General features: G+C 41.0%; 1 protein-coding gene across 1 annotated transcript in view; it reads right to left on the bottom strand.

The window, feature by feature from the left end:
- MORC1 (MORC family CW-type zinc finger 1) overlaps window positions 1-16,395 on the bottom strand; it is a 77,456-nt gene extending 61,061 nt beyond the window's left edge. The window contains exons 1-7 of the mRNA XM_054974432.1: window positions 16,325-16,395; window positions 14,281-14,334; window positions 11,991-12,025; window positions 10,666-10,734; window positions 5,509-5,596; window positions 4,261-4,369; window positions 2,232-2,391 (exon numbers count right to left, since the gene is read on the bottom strand). Of these exons, the coding sequence (XP_054830407.1) occupies window positions 2,232-2,391; window positions 4,261-4,369; window positions 5,509-5,596; window positions 10,666-10,734; window positions 11,991-12,025; window positions 14,281-14,334; window positions 16,325-16,395 (586 nt within the window). The remainder of the gene's footprint in view (window positions 1-2,231; window positions 2,392-4,260; window positions 4,370-5,508; window positions 5,597-10,665; window positions 10,735-11,990; window positions 12,026-14,280; window positions 14,335-16,324) is intronic.
- Window positions 16,396-20,960: the final 4,565 nt, after the last annotated feature.

Raw genomic sequence — 20,960 nt, 5'->3', positions numbered from 1 at the left:
TTGATGTTTTTAGCAATCTCCTTCTCAAATTCTGTTTTTATTTGCCTAATTGTTAATTTATTCTTCTTTTGCCAGACCCTTTGCTCCATTCTGGTCACTTCATAGGAGTAGACCTTCCAATTTTTAAAAGAAGCATTTTTGTTTTTATGGCTTCCTTGATGTGGATTGCTAACCTCACAGATATCCTTTTAAGACATGGCAGTCACTTTCCTAATCTGGAGAAGGCATTATGTGGGCTTCAGTTAGTGTGGCTTTAAATAGCTTCCAAGCATCCTGAAGGGAATCAACTCGCTTTAATCTCCCTTGCATCTTCCTTATAACTGGTCCCCTAATTTTTGTAAATTTTGAAATCAGAGGTTACTGTTGTGGATTTTAGGGGTGACTTTACATTGACATGAATCACTGTCGCTATTTTGTGCAACAACATCTACATGTTCCACCAGGTCTTGAACTTCACTCAGAACCATATCCTTTTTTACTCAGTGATTGATTAAAATACAGAATTCACTGCCAGAGGATGTAGTCAGGGCCACAGACACAGATTACTTTAAAATGTGACTGGATAGATTAATGGAAGCTAGGACTATCAGTGGCTACTAGCCATAGTGACTAAGGGAACCTCCAATTTCGGAGGCAGTAAACCTATCTATAGCAGTTCCAGAAGGCAAGATCATGAGAAGATCTTAGCCTCTACACCACTGGCCATCCAGAATAATTGGTTGGCCACTGTGTGAGACAGGATGCTGGACTAGACGCACCACTGGTCTGATCCAGCAGGGCTCTTATGTTCTTTGCTACAACCAGTAAAATGAATCAGAGTCACAAATCTTCATACACTGTATGTGAAATAAACCACCACAGTAACATTGTTAAATGTTCAATGAACAGCCTTCTTACCCAATGGCTTGGATTTCACCTAGACTTCTGTGGATGCTAGAATGGGTGATTTTCACTAGTTCTTACCTCATCTGGCAGTCCAGAAATGCTTCTGAAAATATTGTTTCTAGGGTCTAAGTGACCCCAGGAATCAGACGTCTTTCACAGGTAGAAGAAAACTGATGAAAATCATCTCTATATCTGCCAAAATTCTAGGCAGCATCCAAGCCAACACCTCTAAATTGTTCCTGGGGTTAGACAGATAATACACATTGACAGAGGATACATGGATGTCTTGCACTTCCTTTTTGGTGCTTCTGCTCAAATGTGTGAAAAACAAATTAATTCTCTATGGTGATGTCACGATCCCATCCACTGAACTTTTGTAGATGAGACAAGACACAAGGAGAGCAATAATGACCTACTCTCTCTGTTGAACACAACAGAAGTTTTTGCAGAGCACTCGTCTTACTATTTATTCCACAATGGGAATGAAAGGGAAGGCACTCCCGTGGCCTTTGGCTGTATTCACAGGGGTAAGGAGTCAATTGCCTCCTTTCATGTGATATAAATGGGCATTGCTGGACTGGTAGTTTCTTAGGCCATGTCAGAACCACTGAGAAATTCCTGGGGCTCAGACTGAGCTCTTGGGCCACCACCTGCGGATTCCTTTTCTAGTCTCACTGCTGAAGATTCTAGTATCACTGGGTTAATCCATGTGCACCTGCTTTCATGTGCATCTTTGCAACAGTCATGCTCCTCTCTCCTCCATGCTTAAATGACTATGGGTCTGTCTTAGTTCCTCCAACTTTTTTCCTCTCATCTTTTAATTGTAGGAGTCACAAGATCTTTGTGAGCATGCTCTGTAGGGGCTTTACAATTACTGGGAATGGGTGATTGTTTAGAGCTGTGGCAGCTGACCTGGGGGTATATTTTTAAAAGTGTTTTTAGAAACAAAAAGAATCCTCCCCCCATATTTTTTTCTTCAGTCTTTCTCTCCCTTGATATCACATTGGATAGGACAGAATGTGTTAATACCATGGACATTCAGTAAAATATAAGGAAAAAAATATGGGCACCACCTAGCAGTTTACATAAACTGTAAGGGGATCACAAGTGAATGTTTTAAAAATATCGATTTACTTGGGATCTTCTAGAATTCAGTCTCTCTTCATGAATGGGGGTGGAACACATGGATCAATATCAAATGCATGGGTGATTGTGTGGGCAGGTGACACACAAAATACTGAAGGACATGTGCAGGTATGAATATACATTTGACACAAGTTGAACCAAGGAAAAAGTCATACCTAGTTTGGCCCTGAGTGATATACTTTGGAAGGATAAAAACTCACCCTTTCCCCCATAGATAACATCAAACTGTTTTATGAGTTCAGCTTCACTCTTAAAAGGAGAATATTTAGAAATGATAGACAACTGGGTGGCAAATTTCTCAGGATCATCCATTACAGGCTTTCTTGTACTACTTGACCATGAAAGTATTGGAACGATGACCTATTAAAAAATACAAGAGAGTGGCATAATCTAGAGATTATTCAAGTGCAGCAGCTAGCAGGGTGAGGGGTGGGAGTGGGTGAGTTGCTGGCTATTGCTTTTTTCTCCCATCCCCTCTAAAGAAATGAGAATGATACAGTTAGCTTCACTCTTTACACCTAAGAGGTGAAAAGCACTTTAAACGTGATAGTGATGATAATCTCTCCTGCAGTATATGTGTGGTACATATACTCTCAGGATCCTTTCTAGGTGTATGCAATATGGATCTGGTATTCAAGCAGAAAGCTGGATTTTCACAGATCTGGCTAAATCCAGCTTCCCTGAATCCAGAGAATCCTGGATCTAGACCCCTGGTAAATCTGGGGAACAAGGCTTCAGCCTCTAGCTGGCTTCTTTCTGGACTTCTGCTTTTTCCCAGAAAGAGAGGGAGAGAAGGGAGGGGGAGTGAGGCAGGGAGGGGAGAGCAACTGGCCAATCTGTGCAGGAGCTCTCCTTGTCTGCCTGGGTTCTATAAGTGACACTGTTCAGTTGGGCTAAGTTGCAAAAGTGTCCCTTGCTTCATTTTGGTTTGAGTGGAATTCTCTGTTTTGACATTATTCTCTAGTTTGATGTTGGTCACCTTGAAGCACTCTGGTTCTGGTGGGTTTCCATTCATTCACTTGCTTCAGTGTGGTACTGTTGGACTTCCTTTTGCTTTTGGGAGTGTGCCTTTAGCCTTTTAATTATTTTTATTAGGCTGTTTTATTGTGATTTCATTGAATATAATATTTTTGTACTGTTTTTAACCATTGTAATTGTTGTGAACCGCTTCAAGATCTTAACTGAAGAGAAGCCGTGTAAAAATTGAATTATACAAAAAAAATTGTTTGAGCCAGTTTGGTGTAGTGGTTAAGAGCGTGGGACTCTAATCTGGAGAGCCCGGTTTGATTCCCCACTCCTCCACTTGAAGCCAGCTGGGTGACCTTGAACTAGTCACGGCTCTCTGGAGCTCTCTCAGCCCCACCCACCTCACAGGGTGTTTTGTTGTGGGGATAATAATGACATACTTTGTAAACCGCTCTGAGTGGGCATTAAGTTATCCTGAAGGGCAGTATACTAATTTGGATGGCAAGCCATTCCTGCTTATAGAAAGAGAGCCTCCAAAACAGATTCTTACCAACAACAATAAAAAAGGAACTCAGGCAATACTTTTACAGAACCGAATGACATCAGTTATATTACTCTAGGCTCATTCTCCAAAGTGATATATATGCCACCATGTGTCAGTAATACCTTTCTCTTCTCCACATAGGCCAGTCCTTATTTATATAGGTCTACATGTAGATGCTAATTGTACATTAAAAATCACAATATTCAGAAAACACTAGAACAATCCATTTTACTGGGACACTGTTTCTGACCTGAGAGAGTCTTCAATGAAAGACCTTTAACGGAAGACTCTGGTGATAAATTCATTTCCAGACTTCAGTGCAGCCATTGCAAATAAATGATTTCAGAATTATTAATAATAAGCTGACCAACATATAACCTTTTCCTCCCACTGGTTTTTGAAAAAAGAATTAAGGAGTTAACATGTATTTTGGTTTCTGGCATCCATAGAAAACATGATCTGGATTTTTACACAGGATATCCATACGGATCTCTTCTATTTTACACTAACCAGTTATATATTTATTAATAGGAGAGCTTCAAAATATGTATTTTAAAGTCACTCAGTATTCAGAGTGACATATTTTGTCGCTCAGTAACAGGACCTTTGCATGTTTTCATGACAGGGTGAGACCAACACATGACTCTGTAGAGGAGAAATGGTAAATTGATACTGATGGCTATATTATGATAAATGAAACTAAAGAAAAATATAATTACCTCAGTGAGACCTTCTGTCTCACAAAATGTCCGAGAGAAAAGAAGGCATGTTATGGTATTCTCTTTCTTGGTGAATAATATGAAGTCTTTTCCTATACGCATGGATCCCCTACAGTCAGGACATAGGGGAAAAGCAGATTTTATAATAGTAGTATTCTTCATAATGTTGCCACTCTGTACAAACCAAGTGGGTATATGTCTTCTTTGACAGGAAGGAATTTTACCCTCAGCTATCAATACAGGAAGGAATTTTACCCTCAGCTATCAATACAGGAAGGAATTTTACCCTCAGCTATCAATACAGGAAGGAATTTTACCCTCAGCTATCTTTCTTCCTGATGCATCTTGTAGAATTAAGAAATACACTCAAAATATGTATTTATTTAGTTCCCTTATAGACTACCTTTCAATTTAAACAGTTCCAAAGGTGAGTTTGCCACAATCAACAAATACAATAAAATTAATAAAAAACCAATACAATTGTTTCAAAACATCAGTAGTGCCTACAACCAATCTACACTCCCAACACAATTTAATTCAATGGGTCAACTCAAAGGATCTCCAGAAAGGGCAGGTGTTACTGTTAAGATCCACCCAGGGCTCTTAGGGAAACTGCTGTTCTCAGTTCTCAGTGTGAATTCCAGAGCAGCTGAACAAATCCTCCTCGAGGTTCCCATCTACTGAACCTTTGCTGAGGTTAGTTCCTGTTGAAGGGCTGATCTCAAGTTGTAGACTGGTTGGTATACTGTGGAGGTAGTCTTTCATGTACCTTTCATGTACTTAAGCCAACACCTTATATTAAGCCTACAAACAAACTATAAGCCCGTATAGATGGTACAACACTGGCTTAATATGGTTGCTCCAGATCATTCCCACAAGGATCTTTGCCAAAACATTTTGGACCAATTGATTAGCAAGTGAGTCCAGTGGCCCCTTGGAGATCAACATCTTGTTAATTTCTAAGGTACCACTGGACTCAAATCCTGCTGTTCCACTGCAGCCCAACACAGCTACCCGCCTAAAAATGGACCAACCGATTTTTCTGAACTGTCTTCTAGGACAGCCCAACTGAGAGTGCATCACAGTAAACTTTTTAGACATATTCGTTTAAGATAGACAAGAACACAAAACCATTTTTATGTACAATAATGGGAGGAATATGAAATTTTCTTCATTAATAGATTCTTTAGACTTGCGGGCCTCCAAATCATTACAACCAGAAAAAATAAAGACAGAAATAACTCTCACGATTTAAGTCCATTGCCATAGTGTCCAATCATCTTAGACGTGGTCCGCTTAGAAGATCTTCCAAAATACACAATATCCATAACCTCTCCTGCAACAGATTTATAATTATGTTGTTTTTTTAAATACTCTTTGGGGCTGTTGTTAGAACTGTCATTGCATAAAAATACAGAAACTGGAAATGAAACGTTCACCTTTTGTGGTATTTGAAATATATAAGACAATTCTGAACGGATGTGTCAAGAATTATGCAACTGTAATTAATTCTGAATGAGGCTATATAGTTCTTTAAACTCTGAAGTAAATCCCTTTTAAATCATAGGAAAGATATAGATGTGGGTGAATCACTTCCTAGCCCTCCAACACTGCTGGGTGATTGCTGAAAACAGTGAAAGAAAATGTCAGCAGGCATGTACAACTAGAGACCTGTGTAGCCAGTTTCAGTCCACCAGCCAGTGAAGACAGTCCACTGGACCCCAGCAAACCTCCTTTTTTGATTGGGAGAGGGCTCTCAAGCATTTGTCAGATCTCAATATATGTCTGCTATACTGGGTTCAAAAGTTGTACAGGCCTATATTCAGTTGAGAAGGCAAGAACAGCAATTATCATGTAATAGACAAAGCACGCAGACTGACTGAACAAATTTTGGTGTCATCATATTCTGTAATTAACTATATACCAGTCTCTATCTCCATTTAAATAACTTTTTCAAGTGGTGTAAAACAATACATGTTCTTCTCTAACAAACAGTTTATTTGAACTTGTAAAAGCAGGTTAATGCACCATATATTTGGGTGGATCCAGCCATTCCAAGCCTAAGAAGCCCTCCTCTGTCTGAAGCAGCTCTTTCTCCAAAAGGAGAGTGAGTTGTGTTGGAGGCTGGAGAAAGGCTTCAAACTTTGCTCCTTGGACTAGCAGCAGTTTTTAATGTCAATGATAGTGTTTCAGATGAATGATCTGGAAGGAAGGGGCTTCTCTTGCACTGATCAAAAGATGGAGTTTTAAAAGCACACATTATCTTTTGATGGCTACATATCATCTAGTCAGTTTGGTGTAGTGGTTAAGAGCGTGGGATTATAATCTGGAAAGCCGGGCTTGATTCCCCACTCCTCCACTTGAAGCCAGCTGGGTGGCCTTGGGCTAGTCACGGCTCTCTGGAGCTCTCTCAGCCCCACCCACCTCACAGAGTGTTTTGTTGTGGGGATAATAATGGCATACTTTGTAAACCGCTCTGAGTGGGCATTAAGTTGTCTTGAAGGGCGGTATATAAATCGAATGTTGTTATTATTATGTTATCTACTCACTCCTTCTTGGTGATCTTCCTCACATGTAACATTGCTGAAGATAGTATGGTTAATGTTAATATTTTAATATGAATGTTTTGGAGATGATGGTAAAGTAGAAGCATGAAAAATTCAGAATGCAATGTAAGCATGTTTTATGTGAAGGAACTTGTGCTGCTTCAACTTCTGTCAATTCTTAATCATTGTCTTATTGCATGAATACATTTAATTATCATCACCATGACCAAATCTATGTATTTTTAAATTTGGAGACTGAAGCCATGAATGGACAAAACAAATATTTCTATGAACTAAGAAAATCCCCAGGCTTGAAGAAAAATCTGAAATCTACCAAAAATGCATGGGAGGATTTAAAACTCTCCAAAATCACAGAGGCAGACTGTAGCTTTAAGAAACAAATGCCCTCAGTGGCCATTGCTAGGCAACCACAAGAGTTCTGCCAGCATTCTAGGCTTGGTTTCTGTCAGTAAAAGGCTAGTGGAGAGGACCCATGGCTTTTGTGGAAAGACTCCTTGGGGCTCTTTGGGACCAGCCCCAGAAATTATCACTGGCCAGCTTGCTATCAACCCAACTTGCATGATTCACCCAGTTCTGACTGCTTGATTCTATTAAAAAGCAGCCAACCACAGTGTGGTATAGTGGTTAGAATTTCAGATGAGGATCTCGGATGTTTGATGTTCACTGGAGACTTTGGACCACTCACACATTGTCAATCTAGCCTACTTTAAAGGGTTCTTGTGAGGATAAACTGAAGGAGAGCAAAATGATGTAAGCTAATTTGGGTTCCCATTGTAGAGAAAGGAAGGATATAAATGAAGTAAATAAATAAATAATAAATATAGCTGAACAGAGGGGGTAGATTAAAAAGTTTGAGAGTGGGAAGGAGGGAAAGGTGCAGATATGGGGGTTGCCAGGAGCAGAGAAAGAAAAAATAATGTGGGGAGAAGGACACAGGGGAAAGTGATGGTACTCCCCTTCCCCACCCCCAGCAAGTCCATGCAGGTCCTCCTTTGTTTTTAAGAGAGTCAGTACTTAGTGCACTAAGAGTTATTATGGAATGGTATTGCCAAAGTTTATGGATCTTCTTTGTGAATACTGTTTTCACAGCACTCTTCTCAAATAATAGCTCTATAGAATCACGGAAGGGGCCATACAGACCTTCTAGTCCAACTCCCTGCCCAATGCATAATCCATACTAAGTTGCACTTTTGCAGGACCCATTCTTGACAGTCACTAACTGGCATATTGTTCGAGTTCCATACCTCTGGATAAAGAAGCGAGACTGAATTAAATGTGATCTGTGTATAAAGGATGAGTTACTATTTATTTATTTATTTGATTTATACTCTGCCCTCCCCACAAATGGGCTCAAGGCGGCTGCTACCCAGTTCCCACAATGTAGGGTTGCTTCAAGGATGGCCAGAAATGAGAGCTGAATCATTACTCGACCCATATTTCCTCCCTGAAACTGAATTTGAGAGGTTTTTCTACTTGGAGTGGTCTGTGAGAAGGACAACACTGGGGCTGTCTCTCTGGCCATGCTTTAACCCCCCCTCCCCCCTCCAACTTTATTTGGCACATCAAGCACAGAGCCATGCTGCAGTCCTGTGCATGGTTGCACTTACACAGACAAAATTAGAGTGTCATCAGGCAGATTATGAAATAGAACTCCTCCTCTGCAACCTGTTCTACTAAAAATACAGGCCTTCCCCCTTGTTTGCAGCTGCTTTGAAGTGGTGTTTTGCATAACGAACAGGACCCACCTGTAGCAAAATATAAAGTCACCTCCTCCTTTCTCTGTAAAAGTTTGTTGTGCCAAATTTCAAAGAACTAATTTTGCGTAGTGGGGATTCTAAGAACACTTGATACGCCCATTCTGGGAACAGTTTATTTTCAGCTCAGGTTAACCTAAGCTGTCAGACACAGGCAGCTTGGCACCTACAAGAAGCAGCCATGATCCTATCTTATTAAGCTGTTTGTTCTTCACACTGAAAGGGTGGAAAATGTTCACTCCAGGCAAAGGAAGCCACAGGACAAAAAAAGAGAGGCTGTTGTGCTTAGCCAATTAAACTGCCCACATGTCAATGAGTTTCAATAGATATAAATAGCTGGCATGCAGAAAGGTTACACAGTCCTAACCGAGGGCATGTTATAAAGGATTTTTATTAGAACTCTGATTTAGGTTGCCAACTGGCCTGGAAAAAATGTATTGTGCCTTTAATACAAGTTTATTTAATATGCAGAAATTGACAACTTTTCATCACAAGGAGCCAAGTAACTCAATAACTGCAGCAGATCAAACTGATATTAAATCGATAGCTAGAGGGACCAGTGAATTTAAAAGCTGGCAACCATAACTCTGATTCATGAATTAACTTATTTAGATATTATTTACCCTCTTTTTCCCCAACAGGGGCCCCAAACAGCTTATAATAGCATTCTATCCTACTCCATTTTTCTTGTACAAACATACCGCTGTAAGGTACATTATATGTAGAAAGCAGATAGCCTGTGGCTGCTGAGTGAGCTTCCATGGCAGAGGTGGAATGCTTGAGTGTATTGACTGGGAATTAAAAACTGCACATCTTGGAATGATCTGGTTTTAATCATCTGGTGCATCTTGAAATGATCTGGTTTATTATGATCTAGCTTTACTCATATTTATTGTATGTTTTTGTGCTTTTATTGTATTATGGATTTGATGTTGTGACCCACCCTGAACACACTTGTGGGAAGGGTGCGCTAAACATCTAATAAATCAAATCAAATCAAGCTTGATTCCAGCACTCTACGCATGGTACCTATCCACGCCAAGATCCCTACTGCACCACTCCCAGAAACCTGACCTGAGCAGGCACCAGAAAAGGTACCAATAATAAATAAAAGCTTGGCCCAGAGCCTGGCAGCAGCCCTGGAACTTGAAGGGGTAGATCCCTATCCCACCACACACAAAGAACATTCACGCTCCAATGCACTCTCTCTATCAAAATGCCAACAGCAGCTGTCTCTCCCTCTCCTAAGCCAGAGCTGGGAGTTCCACTCCCCCCTGCTCTTTGTTCCCTTGTAACAAATTTGGAGCTCCACACTTGAAAGGAAGACCTGCCTATCAAGCTAAATTGGGCTTAGATTGGGGTTTCCAGGGCAAAAGCAGGAGTTCAGACAGAGTTCAGACAATCCCTGCCCAAGTTGCTAAGGGAATTGATTGAAGGTGCCAGACTGTCTGGCTTGATGAACAGCAAGACGAACAGCAACGAATGGCTTGCAACGACCACCTGTTCGTTTAGAATGGGGCCTCATGAACAGCTTGTTCGCAAACAGCAGATTGGGCTGTTCGTGTCTTTTTTTAGTTCGTATTGCTGTTCATGGCCATCTCTACTCAGGTTGTGAGCAGAGCTTGGGCTAAAGTACTGCAGCTTACCACTCTGCACCACGGGGCTCTTTTGGAAGAGAAAGAGAATACTAAAAGAAAGTATACTAGCGTGTTTGGGGAAAAACAAGGGAACCAAAGCCTCAAAACAGAAGCCTTTAGATATCTGTAACAAGCATAAAAACTGAAGCCTGTGCACGTTCTGACTATCTCAGAGAGATAGATAGTGATATGTTGAATTACCTCAGAAATTTTCAACCTCTGATTTCACCTGACCTTTTCCTGCTAAATTAAATAAACTAGTAAGATATTTTTAGAATTTTAAAAAAAACTCCTCTGGTTCCATTTCTGTTGTTTGACGAGGGAATGTCAGTTTATAGAGCCAAACAGCCAATGGACCAGATATAACACCAAGGTTTATTGCAGGGCTGGATCCCTCGGAAAGTTGTCATTGGGCATGTACTGAAAGTGAATAAAGGTATAACTTACGAGGCATCATGCCACATCCATCATCCAAAAAGCATAACATAAATCCACCTTGCAGTTTCTCGTCATTCACTGCAAGAGGGAAAAAATGGTGCAAGTCATACATTATAGTTAGAATAGTTATAATTTTTCTTTAACGAAACTTCACCAACATTAAGCAGAGACATACAATGCAAATATTGTCAGGTCATACCACTGCAAACTGAGTTGGCGGGGGTGTGTGTGTTCATGTTTGAATGCCCCCTACACAGAGGCCTGAACACACATGAGTAGGATTCTGAGTGGACCTCTCCAGGGCTGTTCTCTTAGACAGCAATCATAAGGATGCTTTCCTGCAAGTAACCCCTGTTAAATAACAAGGGACTTTCTTCTGAGTAGACCTCTTTAGGATTATACTAGGCATTAGGCGGTACCATATTTATACAAAAGGAAGATGATCCTGAATGTAAGATGACTCCCTGCCTTTAAAAATGTTAACACACAAAAAAAATTATTACTGGACTTAACTGTAATGTATGCAGATGTAAGACGACCTCCCCTCCCTCCACTTTTTACGGAAAACTCATGAAAAAAACCCTAGTCTTGCATTTGAGTAAATACATTTAAGTATTTTTGAACTCACAGCTGATAATTATATACAATCTTAACAACCAATTATAAAAATGGGAATATTTGTATAATTTGCATGCCAGATGCATGGCTCACGGTTTTTTTAGAAGGTTCAGGTTTACAAAACTATCCAGGTGCCAGTAACCTCAGTCTGTGTGGAGAGATTCACTGCCATTTCATACAGTCATTTTTATTCAGGTCTCTCTTTCTCTACAGACCTTGCCTGTTAATCCAGTTCATTTTTGGCCCTGGACTGGCTCAGTTACAGCCTCTATCTGTGAACAAAATGGATTCCAGACCCTGACCCTGCTTAGTTTGCCCTCAGAAATTGTGGTTTTTGCTGAGACTGCTACATTACAGCATCCCAAGAGGGAGGATCGTTTCCTTTTCTCTACAGCCCAAGCTGCCCTGCCAAATTTGCTGCACCTCATATTTGTGTGTAAGATGAAGCGAAGTTTCTTGGACCGGAGATCAGATGAACGCAACTTTGAGGTAAATTCCCTATAATCACCTGGGAATCCCTCCTTAGAAAGCTCTGAAGAACAAGAATTTCTAAGCAGGAGATTAGAAGCCAAGTGCCAGCTGACCCTGGTGCCTGCAAGCAGAAGGGAACAGGCAGCAAATAGCCTCAATCAATAGCCTCATCACTACTGCCAAACAGGATGTGAGCCAAAATAGCAGGTCCTTGTAAACAAATACAAAACTCAGGCTGAACTCACCAGTAAAGATGTCAAGCCTGGTAGCACCAGCATCTCTGAAAATATTAATATATTTTTTAAAATATGAAAAGTCAGCATTACAACCAGATACATATAAAAACCAAACCCATTACTCAGATGAATCTGTTAGCTAGAAAAAGATTTGTCTAGTAATTTACTTGCTTAGTCCTCACAATTGCCTAATATGCACAAAATGGGGCAGCATTGCCGCTATGGCAATGATGAAGGCACCGAACCAAATGTGCTGATGTGTCCTGAGCAGGGCTGTGCCGGCACTGAGGATTACTAGGAAAGGGGCTGAAAATAAAATAGCAACTATTGTAATGACCTTATAGCGAGTCACAGTGTGGCCTCATTTGGAATATGGTGAAGAGTTCTAGTCATTGTATCTCGAAAAGGACATTTCAGAGCTGGAAAAGGTACAGAAGGTGGCAAACAAGGGGCTGGGCCACCTTTCCTATGAGGAAAGGCTGGAGTTTTCATTCTAGAAAAAAGACAGCTGAGGGAGGACATGATAAAGGTTCATAAAATTATGCAGGGGGTGGAGAAAGTAGACAGAGGCAGCTTTTTCTCACTCTCCCATAATACTAGCACTTGGAAGTGCACAATGGAGTTGATGGGCAATAGGTACAGGGCAGAGAAAAGGAAGTATGTCTTTAATCGAGGAGTAACTAAAGGCAGAATTCACTACCAGTGGAGGTTAGGGAACAAACAATTTAAAAGAGGGTCAGACAGATTCAATGGCTACTCTCCACAGCGAGTGCGGAGGGCACCTTCATATGCAGAGGCAATACACCTCAGAGCACCAGTGCTGGGAAGCGTCATCGGGGAAGGCCTTGGTGTCTCTGCCCAGTTTGTTGGCCCTCTGGGGCAACTGGTTGGCTGCTCTGTGGAACATGATTCTGGGTTAGATGATCCAGCAGGGCTCTTATGATGTTCCTATATGCTCATTTTTGCCATCCCAAGTGGCAACAGCACACAGCATGGGAGGAGGCATCCTTTCCTCAGAAGCACAAGTGCTCCTGTCCGTCGTGACCCCTGGATCCGAGCAGCAGAAAAGCAAGCAGAGAAGGAGTGCCTGCTTGCTCTCTTTTCCACTCATGCTGCCCTGGGTCCAAAGAGGAGCAGAACATCTCTGCACATCAGCAAAAGAGGCTGGCGCCCAACGGCAGGTGGAAGCCATGCCTGTCATCTCCCTCCATGACACCCTTGCCAATCTGGTATCCCAAGAATCTGCTTGGATTGCTTGGCGCACTGGCCCCTGCTTTGGGGGGGAGATGGCCAGCTATCTCCTGATAGACTGAATGACTATTAGCTGTGTAACAAATGCCTTGCCAGCTACTTTTGGGGGAGACAGATAACTCTCAGCTGCTTGGGAGGGAAACAATGATGTCGAGATGTCCAATGACATCCAGGGATGTCAGGTTTGTGCCCCCCCCCCAAACCAACTCCTTGGCTAAGCAGAGTCCACTGCTCCCAGGCTGAAGTTGTTGCCTGCAGGAGAGGAGTTTTTTGGTTTTAACAGCTAAACAAAGCCCCAGACTGAGTATTAAAAAATGCATGAGGCAAAATAAATATTTTATATTATTACACTGAATAAAAACATTCCATCTAATAAGGAACAACACATTTTTCTTTTGCTCTCTGCCTTATAAAGGAACCTGAGCTGAAGAGACACTTGGCTGCCACCTTTTCTATTCACGAGGGGGAAATGCCAGCTTTCGCTTTCCTTCTTTGACCCAGAAGCCTTTGGGTGCAACTAGAAAATCACTTTTGCACCTACTAATCCAATTTACAGTGGAATCCTAAACAGAGTGATGCCCTTCTGAGTCTATTGAAGTCAATGAGCTTAGAAGACTGGAATTGTGCAGTTGTGACCGCACTGCTGGGCTGCACCACACCTTGCATTCCTTTTCAAAGCTGTAACTGCAGACCTGAGTCATTTTCTTCAAGCCCAGAGATATTTCCCCATAACTCCCCTTTTGTTCTGAATATGTAGTCTGATCAAGAATTCTGGAGGACTCTAAAGCTTGCCTGTTTTGTAACACACCTTGTTTTTACATTTGGTTAGTCCTAATAAAAGGTATCAGGTGACTTTTATTTTAGAAATCTGAGGACTAGTGCAGTAACTTAGAATTTTTGTTTTAGAGAAAAACAGTTTATTTGTGTCTGTGGCATAGAACAGAAAAGATCTTTTCTTTTGATTTACAGAGTTATCTATCTATGAAGCACCCTCTTATCACAAACATTGTTACAAAATTTAGCTGTTGAAAGGCGGAAAAATATTTACCGAGAGTTGTCAATTAGTTCAGCAACTGCTCCAAAGAGAAAATCATGTGTAGTTCTACAAAGAATAAAAATAATAAAAATATAGAAAACAGAACCTGAAAACAGCAGTAAGTTTAATACTTAAGTATGATTTGGAATATATGAAAGCATATTTTTAAAAAATGCCAGAGAGTGAGAGAGAGAGAGCAAGAGAGAGAACACATATTTGAAGGTTATACCTCCTTGAGCCTCAACACGCAAAGAGAAGGAAGCAATTACTTTTACAGTAAGAAAACAGAATAGCAGAAGAAAGCAGTCGTTGCACAGTTTCACTCTACACCAGTTTATTCAGAAACAAGCCCCACTGCATTCATAGATTCTCAGTTCCCCAACGAACATCTTGGCTGCTTTCACACTTTCAATGCACTTTCATGAACTTTTTCACCTGAATTTTCCGGTGTGAGGTTTTTTTTGCACGGGCAATTTTTGCCGCGTTTGGCTCCATAACTCTTCTTAGTTTACTTGGAAAAGAACCCTTGAAATGCCATATTGCAATCTGAAGGAGGAGTTACTAGTCCAGAATTCGGAAGAAAACCCAAAAAGATACAGGGCCAAATGCAGCAAAAATCGCCTCTGCAAAAAAGGCCTGGAAAAAAAAATCCACAAAACTAATAGGTTTTGAAAGTGCATTATCCAACATGCAGCCCTTTGGGATTTGGATTTAATCTGATCAAACCACAAAGAGCCTGCAGCACCTTAAAAAGTAACAGGTTTATTGTGGAATGAAACTTCCATAGATAACAATCTAATCTACCAAAGTATATGCTGCAATTAATGTGTATTAAAAGTACCACAAGACTGCTGTTTTTTTGTGCTGCCGACTAACACAGCTATCCCTCTGGAATTAATATACAGAAGGATTTCAAGGGAATTGTCCCAATCTCTTCTGAATGGCTTCTGTGGACTTGAGTTTTGCACGCTGGCGGTGCGCCAACAGACAAAACCTCCCTGTCAGCAGTAAATGTTTGATCTCTCTACACAAGACATCTGCGAAGTCTTATATTCAAGGGTACTCCGTCTCCCTAGCAGTGCACTTCTATCCACAAGCGGAGAACAAGTGTAAGATCTTTCACTTGACCCTACTCGTGTAAAAGATGTCTTGTGTAGAGAGACTCTCCGTTTCCATTGGCATCAACCCTCTTAATCAGGTCAGGGCAGTACCTGAGTAAATGTGGGCTTTAAATCACACCTTCAGCGGTGGATGCAGGGCACGTAACATGACAATTATTCTATGCATGTAGGAAGAAAAACCAAGCAGCACACAGACTGGGCAGCAGTGAGAAAGGCTCAAGCAGCTCTTCCCGTTGTTTATTCCTGATGGATTGTCTCTTTAAGTGTTCTTGGATAAAAACTGGTCAATAGATTTCCCTCCCCTGCAGAATCCCCAGCATCTGATAAACGGGGTAACTGCCTACAAATGCTCATTTCTATACATATTTTTTTTCAAATGTAACTGTGTAAGTCTCCATAAATACAGTATTTTAAAATTCCAAGTTAAGACTAAATACAACAGGAATGTCTCAATGTTACTTTCTCTAAAGGTTAACATACGTCTAGTTAAATATTACGAGGAAAAAGTAATCTAAATATGCAACAGCTCTAAAAAGCAACTCAATTAAAAATTGCGTTTACTTTGGGCTATCTCGACCTAAATGAACAAAAATATTATTAATATACAAGCCGAACGGGGCATCTCACTGACTGCCTTGCGCAAGTGCATCAAGTGTCAAAAAAAGTTTAATCAAGGCTCTGAAACCATTTCTCACTTCTTTCTCTGTTTTATTTTACCGTTTTTATTTTAACCCAACCTCGACCTACATTTTCTTGTAAAAACTTTTATTTTACAAGTAAAAGTTTTATGCATCGCTTTTAGAGAAAAGTTATGTATTTTTTAGCGCTGTCTCTGGATTATTTCCTCACGATGAGAAAGAGGGACGCTTCCTTCCCACTTCGCCTCGCCGCCCCACAACGCTGCATCGCCAGTTCCACTGAGCTCTTCCACTCACGAGTTTGCATGCAGATATTCCAGCCTCAGCTCGGCCCTGCAAAGAGGCTCGTATCGGGAAGCTTCAGACATCGCGGCTACCGACCGCGAACTATTGCGCCTCGACAAGATCACCAGAGCGCGCCCCCTCGTGGCCGATACTCGACGAGCACTTCAAGGGCGGTGCCCAACTCAAGGCTCCAGAATAGGGATGGGTGAGTGGGCGAGGAGTGCCCCCCAGCGGGGAGAATGTTTCATGCTGTTGAAGTTGGGAAGAGTTTTGTTTTGCAGCGCAATTCATTTCTTTATTAATGATCTCATGTAAGCGGTGGCGGGCCTTCAACATGCCTGCCCTCTAATCCTACAGCTTGGTTTTAATTACTAGTGGTAAAGTGATTATGAATCTACGAAAAGTAACAACAACAACAATATAATTGTTAGTCTATGAAGTGAAAATGCAGAACTTGAGTTTTGGGATCAATCCTTTATGAGTTCCGGCTCAAATTTTTCTGTTTCAGTGGGCTTTTAATACTTGTTTACTACAAATTTATGAACAATTTAAAAAACAATAATAACTCATTTCAGGTTGTTTAACATTCATTGGTTGAAAATGTTAAGTTTTCATTTGCTTTCAACAGCTTGTTTTAGCACTGAATCTACAAACTCTTTTCTCCTTCAGTAGCTTTGGCAGTCCATAGGATATACAACTGGTTATCATGAGTCTCATCTGAAGAGGAATTCTGGGAAACTTGAACATTTGCATATTTTTTTGTAATAAAGTAGATTGCTCTATTTAAAAAAAATTACATGTTGATTTTGGAACTATTCTATGGAGTCATAACAGTCTTTGAGCTCAGGAACAGATTTTGAAGAACAAAATATACATTGTTCATTTATTAATGTTGCCTCAGAATAATTTCCTGGAAGATCACTCTTCTTTTTACTTATATTTTGCAGTTAACCAAGGAATTATCAGTCTTCTGCTCACATGTATTTTCTTTCTGATGTTTATTTTCTTTTTCATCACATTTATTAGAACATAAAAGACTATGCAAGTGCATTTTTGTTTTCTAAGGAACAATAAATTTCCCTTATAACACAACAGAAAACATTCCTTACAGCCAGGGCTTTTTTTCAGCTGGAACGCGGTGGAATGGAGTTCCGGAACCTCTTGAAAATGGCCACATGGCTGGTGGCCCCTTCCCCTGATCTCCAGACAGAGGGGAGCTTACATTGCCCTCCACGCCGCCAAGCGGTGCGGAGGGCAATCTAAGCTCCCCTCTGTCTGGAGATCAGCAGGCGGGACCACCAGCCATGTGACCATTTTCTCCGAGGGCAACCCACTGAGTTCCACCACCTCTTTTCCCAGAAAAAAACCCCTGCTTACACCTAATGCTGAAGAACCTTGTTTCCAAGATTTTCTATATATTATAGATATTGTTATTGTTAAGGTTACACTTTTCAAAATAAATCTTTCTAAAATGTTTGACTTTGTTGTATGATAGAATGGGAGTCATGGTTTTCATAAGTGAGTAAATAACTTAGTTTAAAAAAGTGTTCTCAGAGGCATGTATTTTAAAGGTCCTTTAATAGAGTTGGAAATTTTTAAAACATTAGAAGCCTTCATAATAACTTTAACATAATTTTAATATACTTAGCAGTTCTGAATTTCAGATCTGTGCCTCATTTTTGAAAAAGAATTCCTATAATCTGACAATATTGCAAAAAGGAATAAAACAGAAAATAGTATGCTTAGCCTGCACACTTTTCCTCTGATAAATACTAAGATGACAATAGTTGCACTTGGCTATTCTCCAGTGTCAGTTTCCCAGACGAGAAGACAAATGACTTATCCTGTTAAGGATTTTTCCATTAAGTGTAACTCCAGAATGGCGTTTCTGTCCAAACAGGGATGCCAAAACAAAAGCAGGGGGGGGGGAAGTTTGGTGAATGAAAATATTTTTCCTCAAGTCACTCCTGGGTGGACCGGAGGAGGGTGAGGGTTAAATAACACAGTATCAGGCATGTGACCTCCTGTATTTTTTACACTTGAAGCAACGTGTCCCCAGAGATGCCCCGCCTGACCCCATTATGAACAAGACATCCTGATAAAAGGCAGATCTTGATAAGAGAGGTAGGACCCCCCCCCCCCCACACACGATAAGGCTGGTCCTGATAATCGCTCAGCCAATGAAGAATGACCTTTGACACCAAAATGTTTGAAAGACAAAGATTTGCTTATCAAAATTAATGAAATTATGTTCATTCAATTCCACTCCACCATTCCTCCAAAGAGTTTAGGGAGGCATGCATGCATTTCCCCCTCCACCGTTTCATTTTATCCTTGGAATAACCCTATGATGTTGATTAAAGGGAGAGCGAGTGACAGCTGAGAGTTATCCAGTGAGCTTCAGGGCTGAGTGGGGGGACTGCAACCCTGCTCTCCCCTAGGGTTGTCAACCTCCAGGTGGAGATTTCCCAGAACAACTCGATCTCCAGGCCACAAAGATCAGTTCCCCGGGAGAAAATGGCTACTTTGGAATTATACCCCACTGAGGTCCCTCCTCTCTCCGAAACTTGCCCCCTCCAGGTTTCACCACCCAAAGTCTCCAGGAGTTCCCTAGTCTAGAGCTCACAATTCTACTCTCCCCAGCCCTGTTCTGGCATTCTAAATGCTGCATCACACAGGGTCTCTAATGGAGGACTCCTGTACAGAGTTGCCCTAGCCTAAGCCAATTGAAATCAACAGTCTACTGTGCATCATAACTCTGCTTAGGATTGCACAGCAAGTAATTCACATGTGTAGGAATGCAATATGCTTGTAATAAAGGTGCAGAGAAATGAACAAGTATGACTGAAAAATAGTATATATGTAAGAATGAAATAAAAAGTAAATTAAACTTCAAAATTAACCTCCTGTGTGCTAGAAGCACATTATAGTATATCATATATCATTTATTATTTATTTTTATTTACTTCATTTATGCCTCACCTTTTCCCCCAATGGGGACCCAAAGTGGCTTATGTTATTGCCCCATCCTCCATTTTTATTCTCACAACAAGCCTGTGAGGTAGGTTAGGCTGGGTGTGTGTGAGTGGCCCAGGGTCACCCAGCAAGCTTCCATGGCAGACGGGAGACCTCCTACCGTAGAGCCTAGTCCGACACTCTAACCACTACAGCACAGCGGCACTTTTAATGTATTTATACTCTTGTGAACATAAAAAAAAGAAATAATAAAATTAACTCACAGGGTTATTTTCAAAGGCTTAATTTTTTAAAAAATTGCACTGAGCTTCTATAGAAAGGCAACAGAAAAGAAGTATAAGTGTTTTAGGATAGTGGGAAAATTTATTTCACTTTTTTAATATATGTATTTTTAAATTTCAGAGGGAACATTTTTATTTTACACAAAATCCATGATCAGCTTTCTAAAATTGTTATTTATACTTGCTGTAAGACAACCAAAGCAGAACCTCAGACAGAATGAAACTGCAGAATAACAACAAAAAGTAAGAAAGGCCTAGTAGAGGACTCGTCATGGCACAGATTCATTTTGAACCATGGACTCCTGGACGTAAGTCCAGCCTGCTTACCAAGTCAGGATTTAATATGATTTGGATCCCAGCAGCACCATAACTTGTTTTCTTGCCCATGATGACTCAGCCTGGAACATGCAAAGAAAGAAGAGACTTGTCTTTGAGCATGTGAAGAATTTCCTTGCCTCCCAATGAATTATTATAACTAGCTGGAGGAAATACTATAATGAGCAATATCAGCAGTTTTATGTTCCGGTGCTGGACTTTCTGGCTGACCTGAGTTCTGCCACCTCTGGTTTAAGGAAGTAAGCACTATGCCACTTATTTATAACATCTAATGTGTGGTGGTAGGCAGAAAAGGGAGTGCCCAGAATACTAAACCTGCCTTGCGAGCCATCTCAGGGCCACCAGGGAAGTTCAAACGGCCCACGACCAAGTCAGGCTGAATATTTCTTGCGTCACTGAGTAGCCAGGACCACTCAGCCTGGGCATCAGTGGCAAAAACTGAACGTTGGCTCATGCGTTGCCTCCTCCTACGTCACCACCGGTTGGCTAGCAGAGCTATCTGGACTTGGCTGTGATAGCACCCAGCTGCCAGCAGCACTCCAAGGCCGTGGCCCACCAGGAACGTTCTCTGTTAAGTTCAATGGCCGATCCAGCTCTGCTCAGATTGTTAGTTTTGAAGCAGCCCAATTCAGGTTGCTTGAAATCTTAATGAGAGTAGCTCAGCATCCTTATTAAGCATCTTCATGGCAGTACATCTGCCAGAACGGGACCTGCTGTTTTCTTTAATAAGCCAAAGTTACTGCGTGGTTAGGTTTTTAATTGGACACACTGAGATTTTATGAAGCTTCGCTTTGTGTCGAAAAAACACCACCAATGAACGTTCTTTGGTACCTTGATTAACCATTATTTGTGGCTTGAGTTTGTGTTTGTATCCTATATAGAGGCAGCCGAGAATCTCATCAGCCCTGTTTGTTAACTCAGTTGTCCCTAGCCACAGACAGTGGTCCTGTGGCACAAGGAGACATCTCCTAATCATTCTGAAAAAGGGGGATCATCTTTGTGTAATTAAAGTTTAGTAAGTTAAATGTCCATTCAAAGGGGGAAAACATGTTTGG

The sequence above is a fragment of the Eublepharis macularius genome, chromosome 3 (genome assembly GCF_028583425.1).
Source record: "Eublepharis macularius isolate TG4126 chromosome 3, MPM_Emac_v1.0, whole genome shotgun sequence".
NCBI classification, from domain to species: domain Eukaryota; kingdom Metazoa; phylum Chordata; class Lepidosauria; order Squamata; family Eublepharidae; genus Eublepharis; species Eublepharis macularius.
The sequence above is the reverse complement of the archived record's forward strand: the minus strand, read 5'-3'. Positions and strand labels throughout refer to the sequence as shown.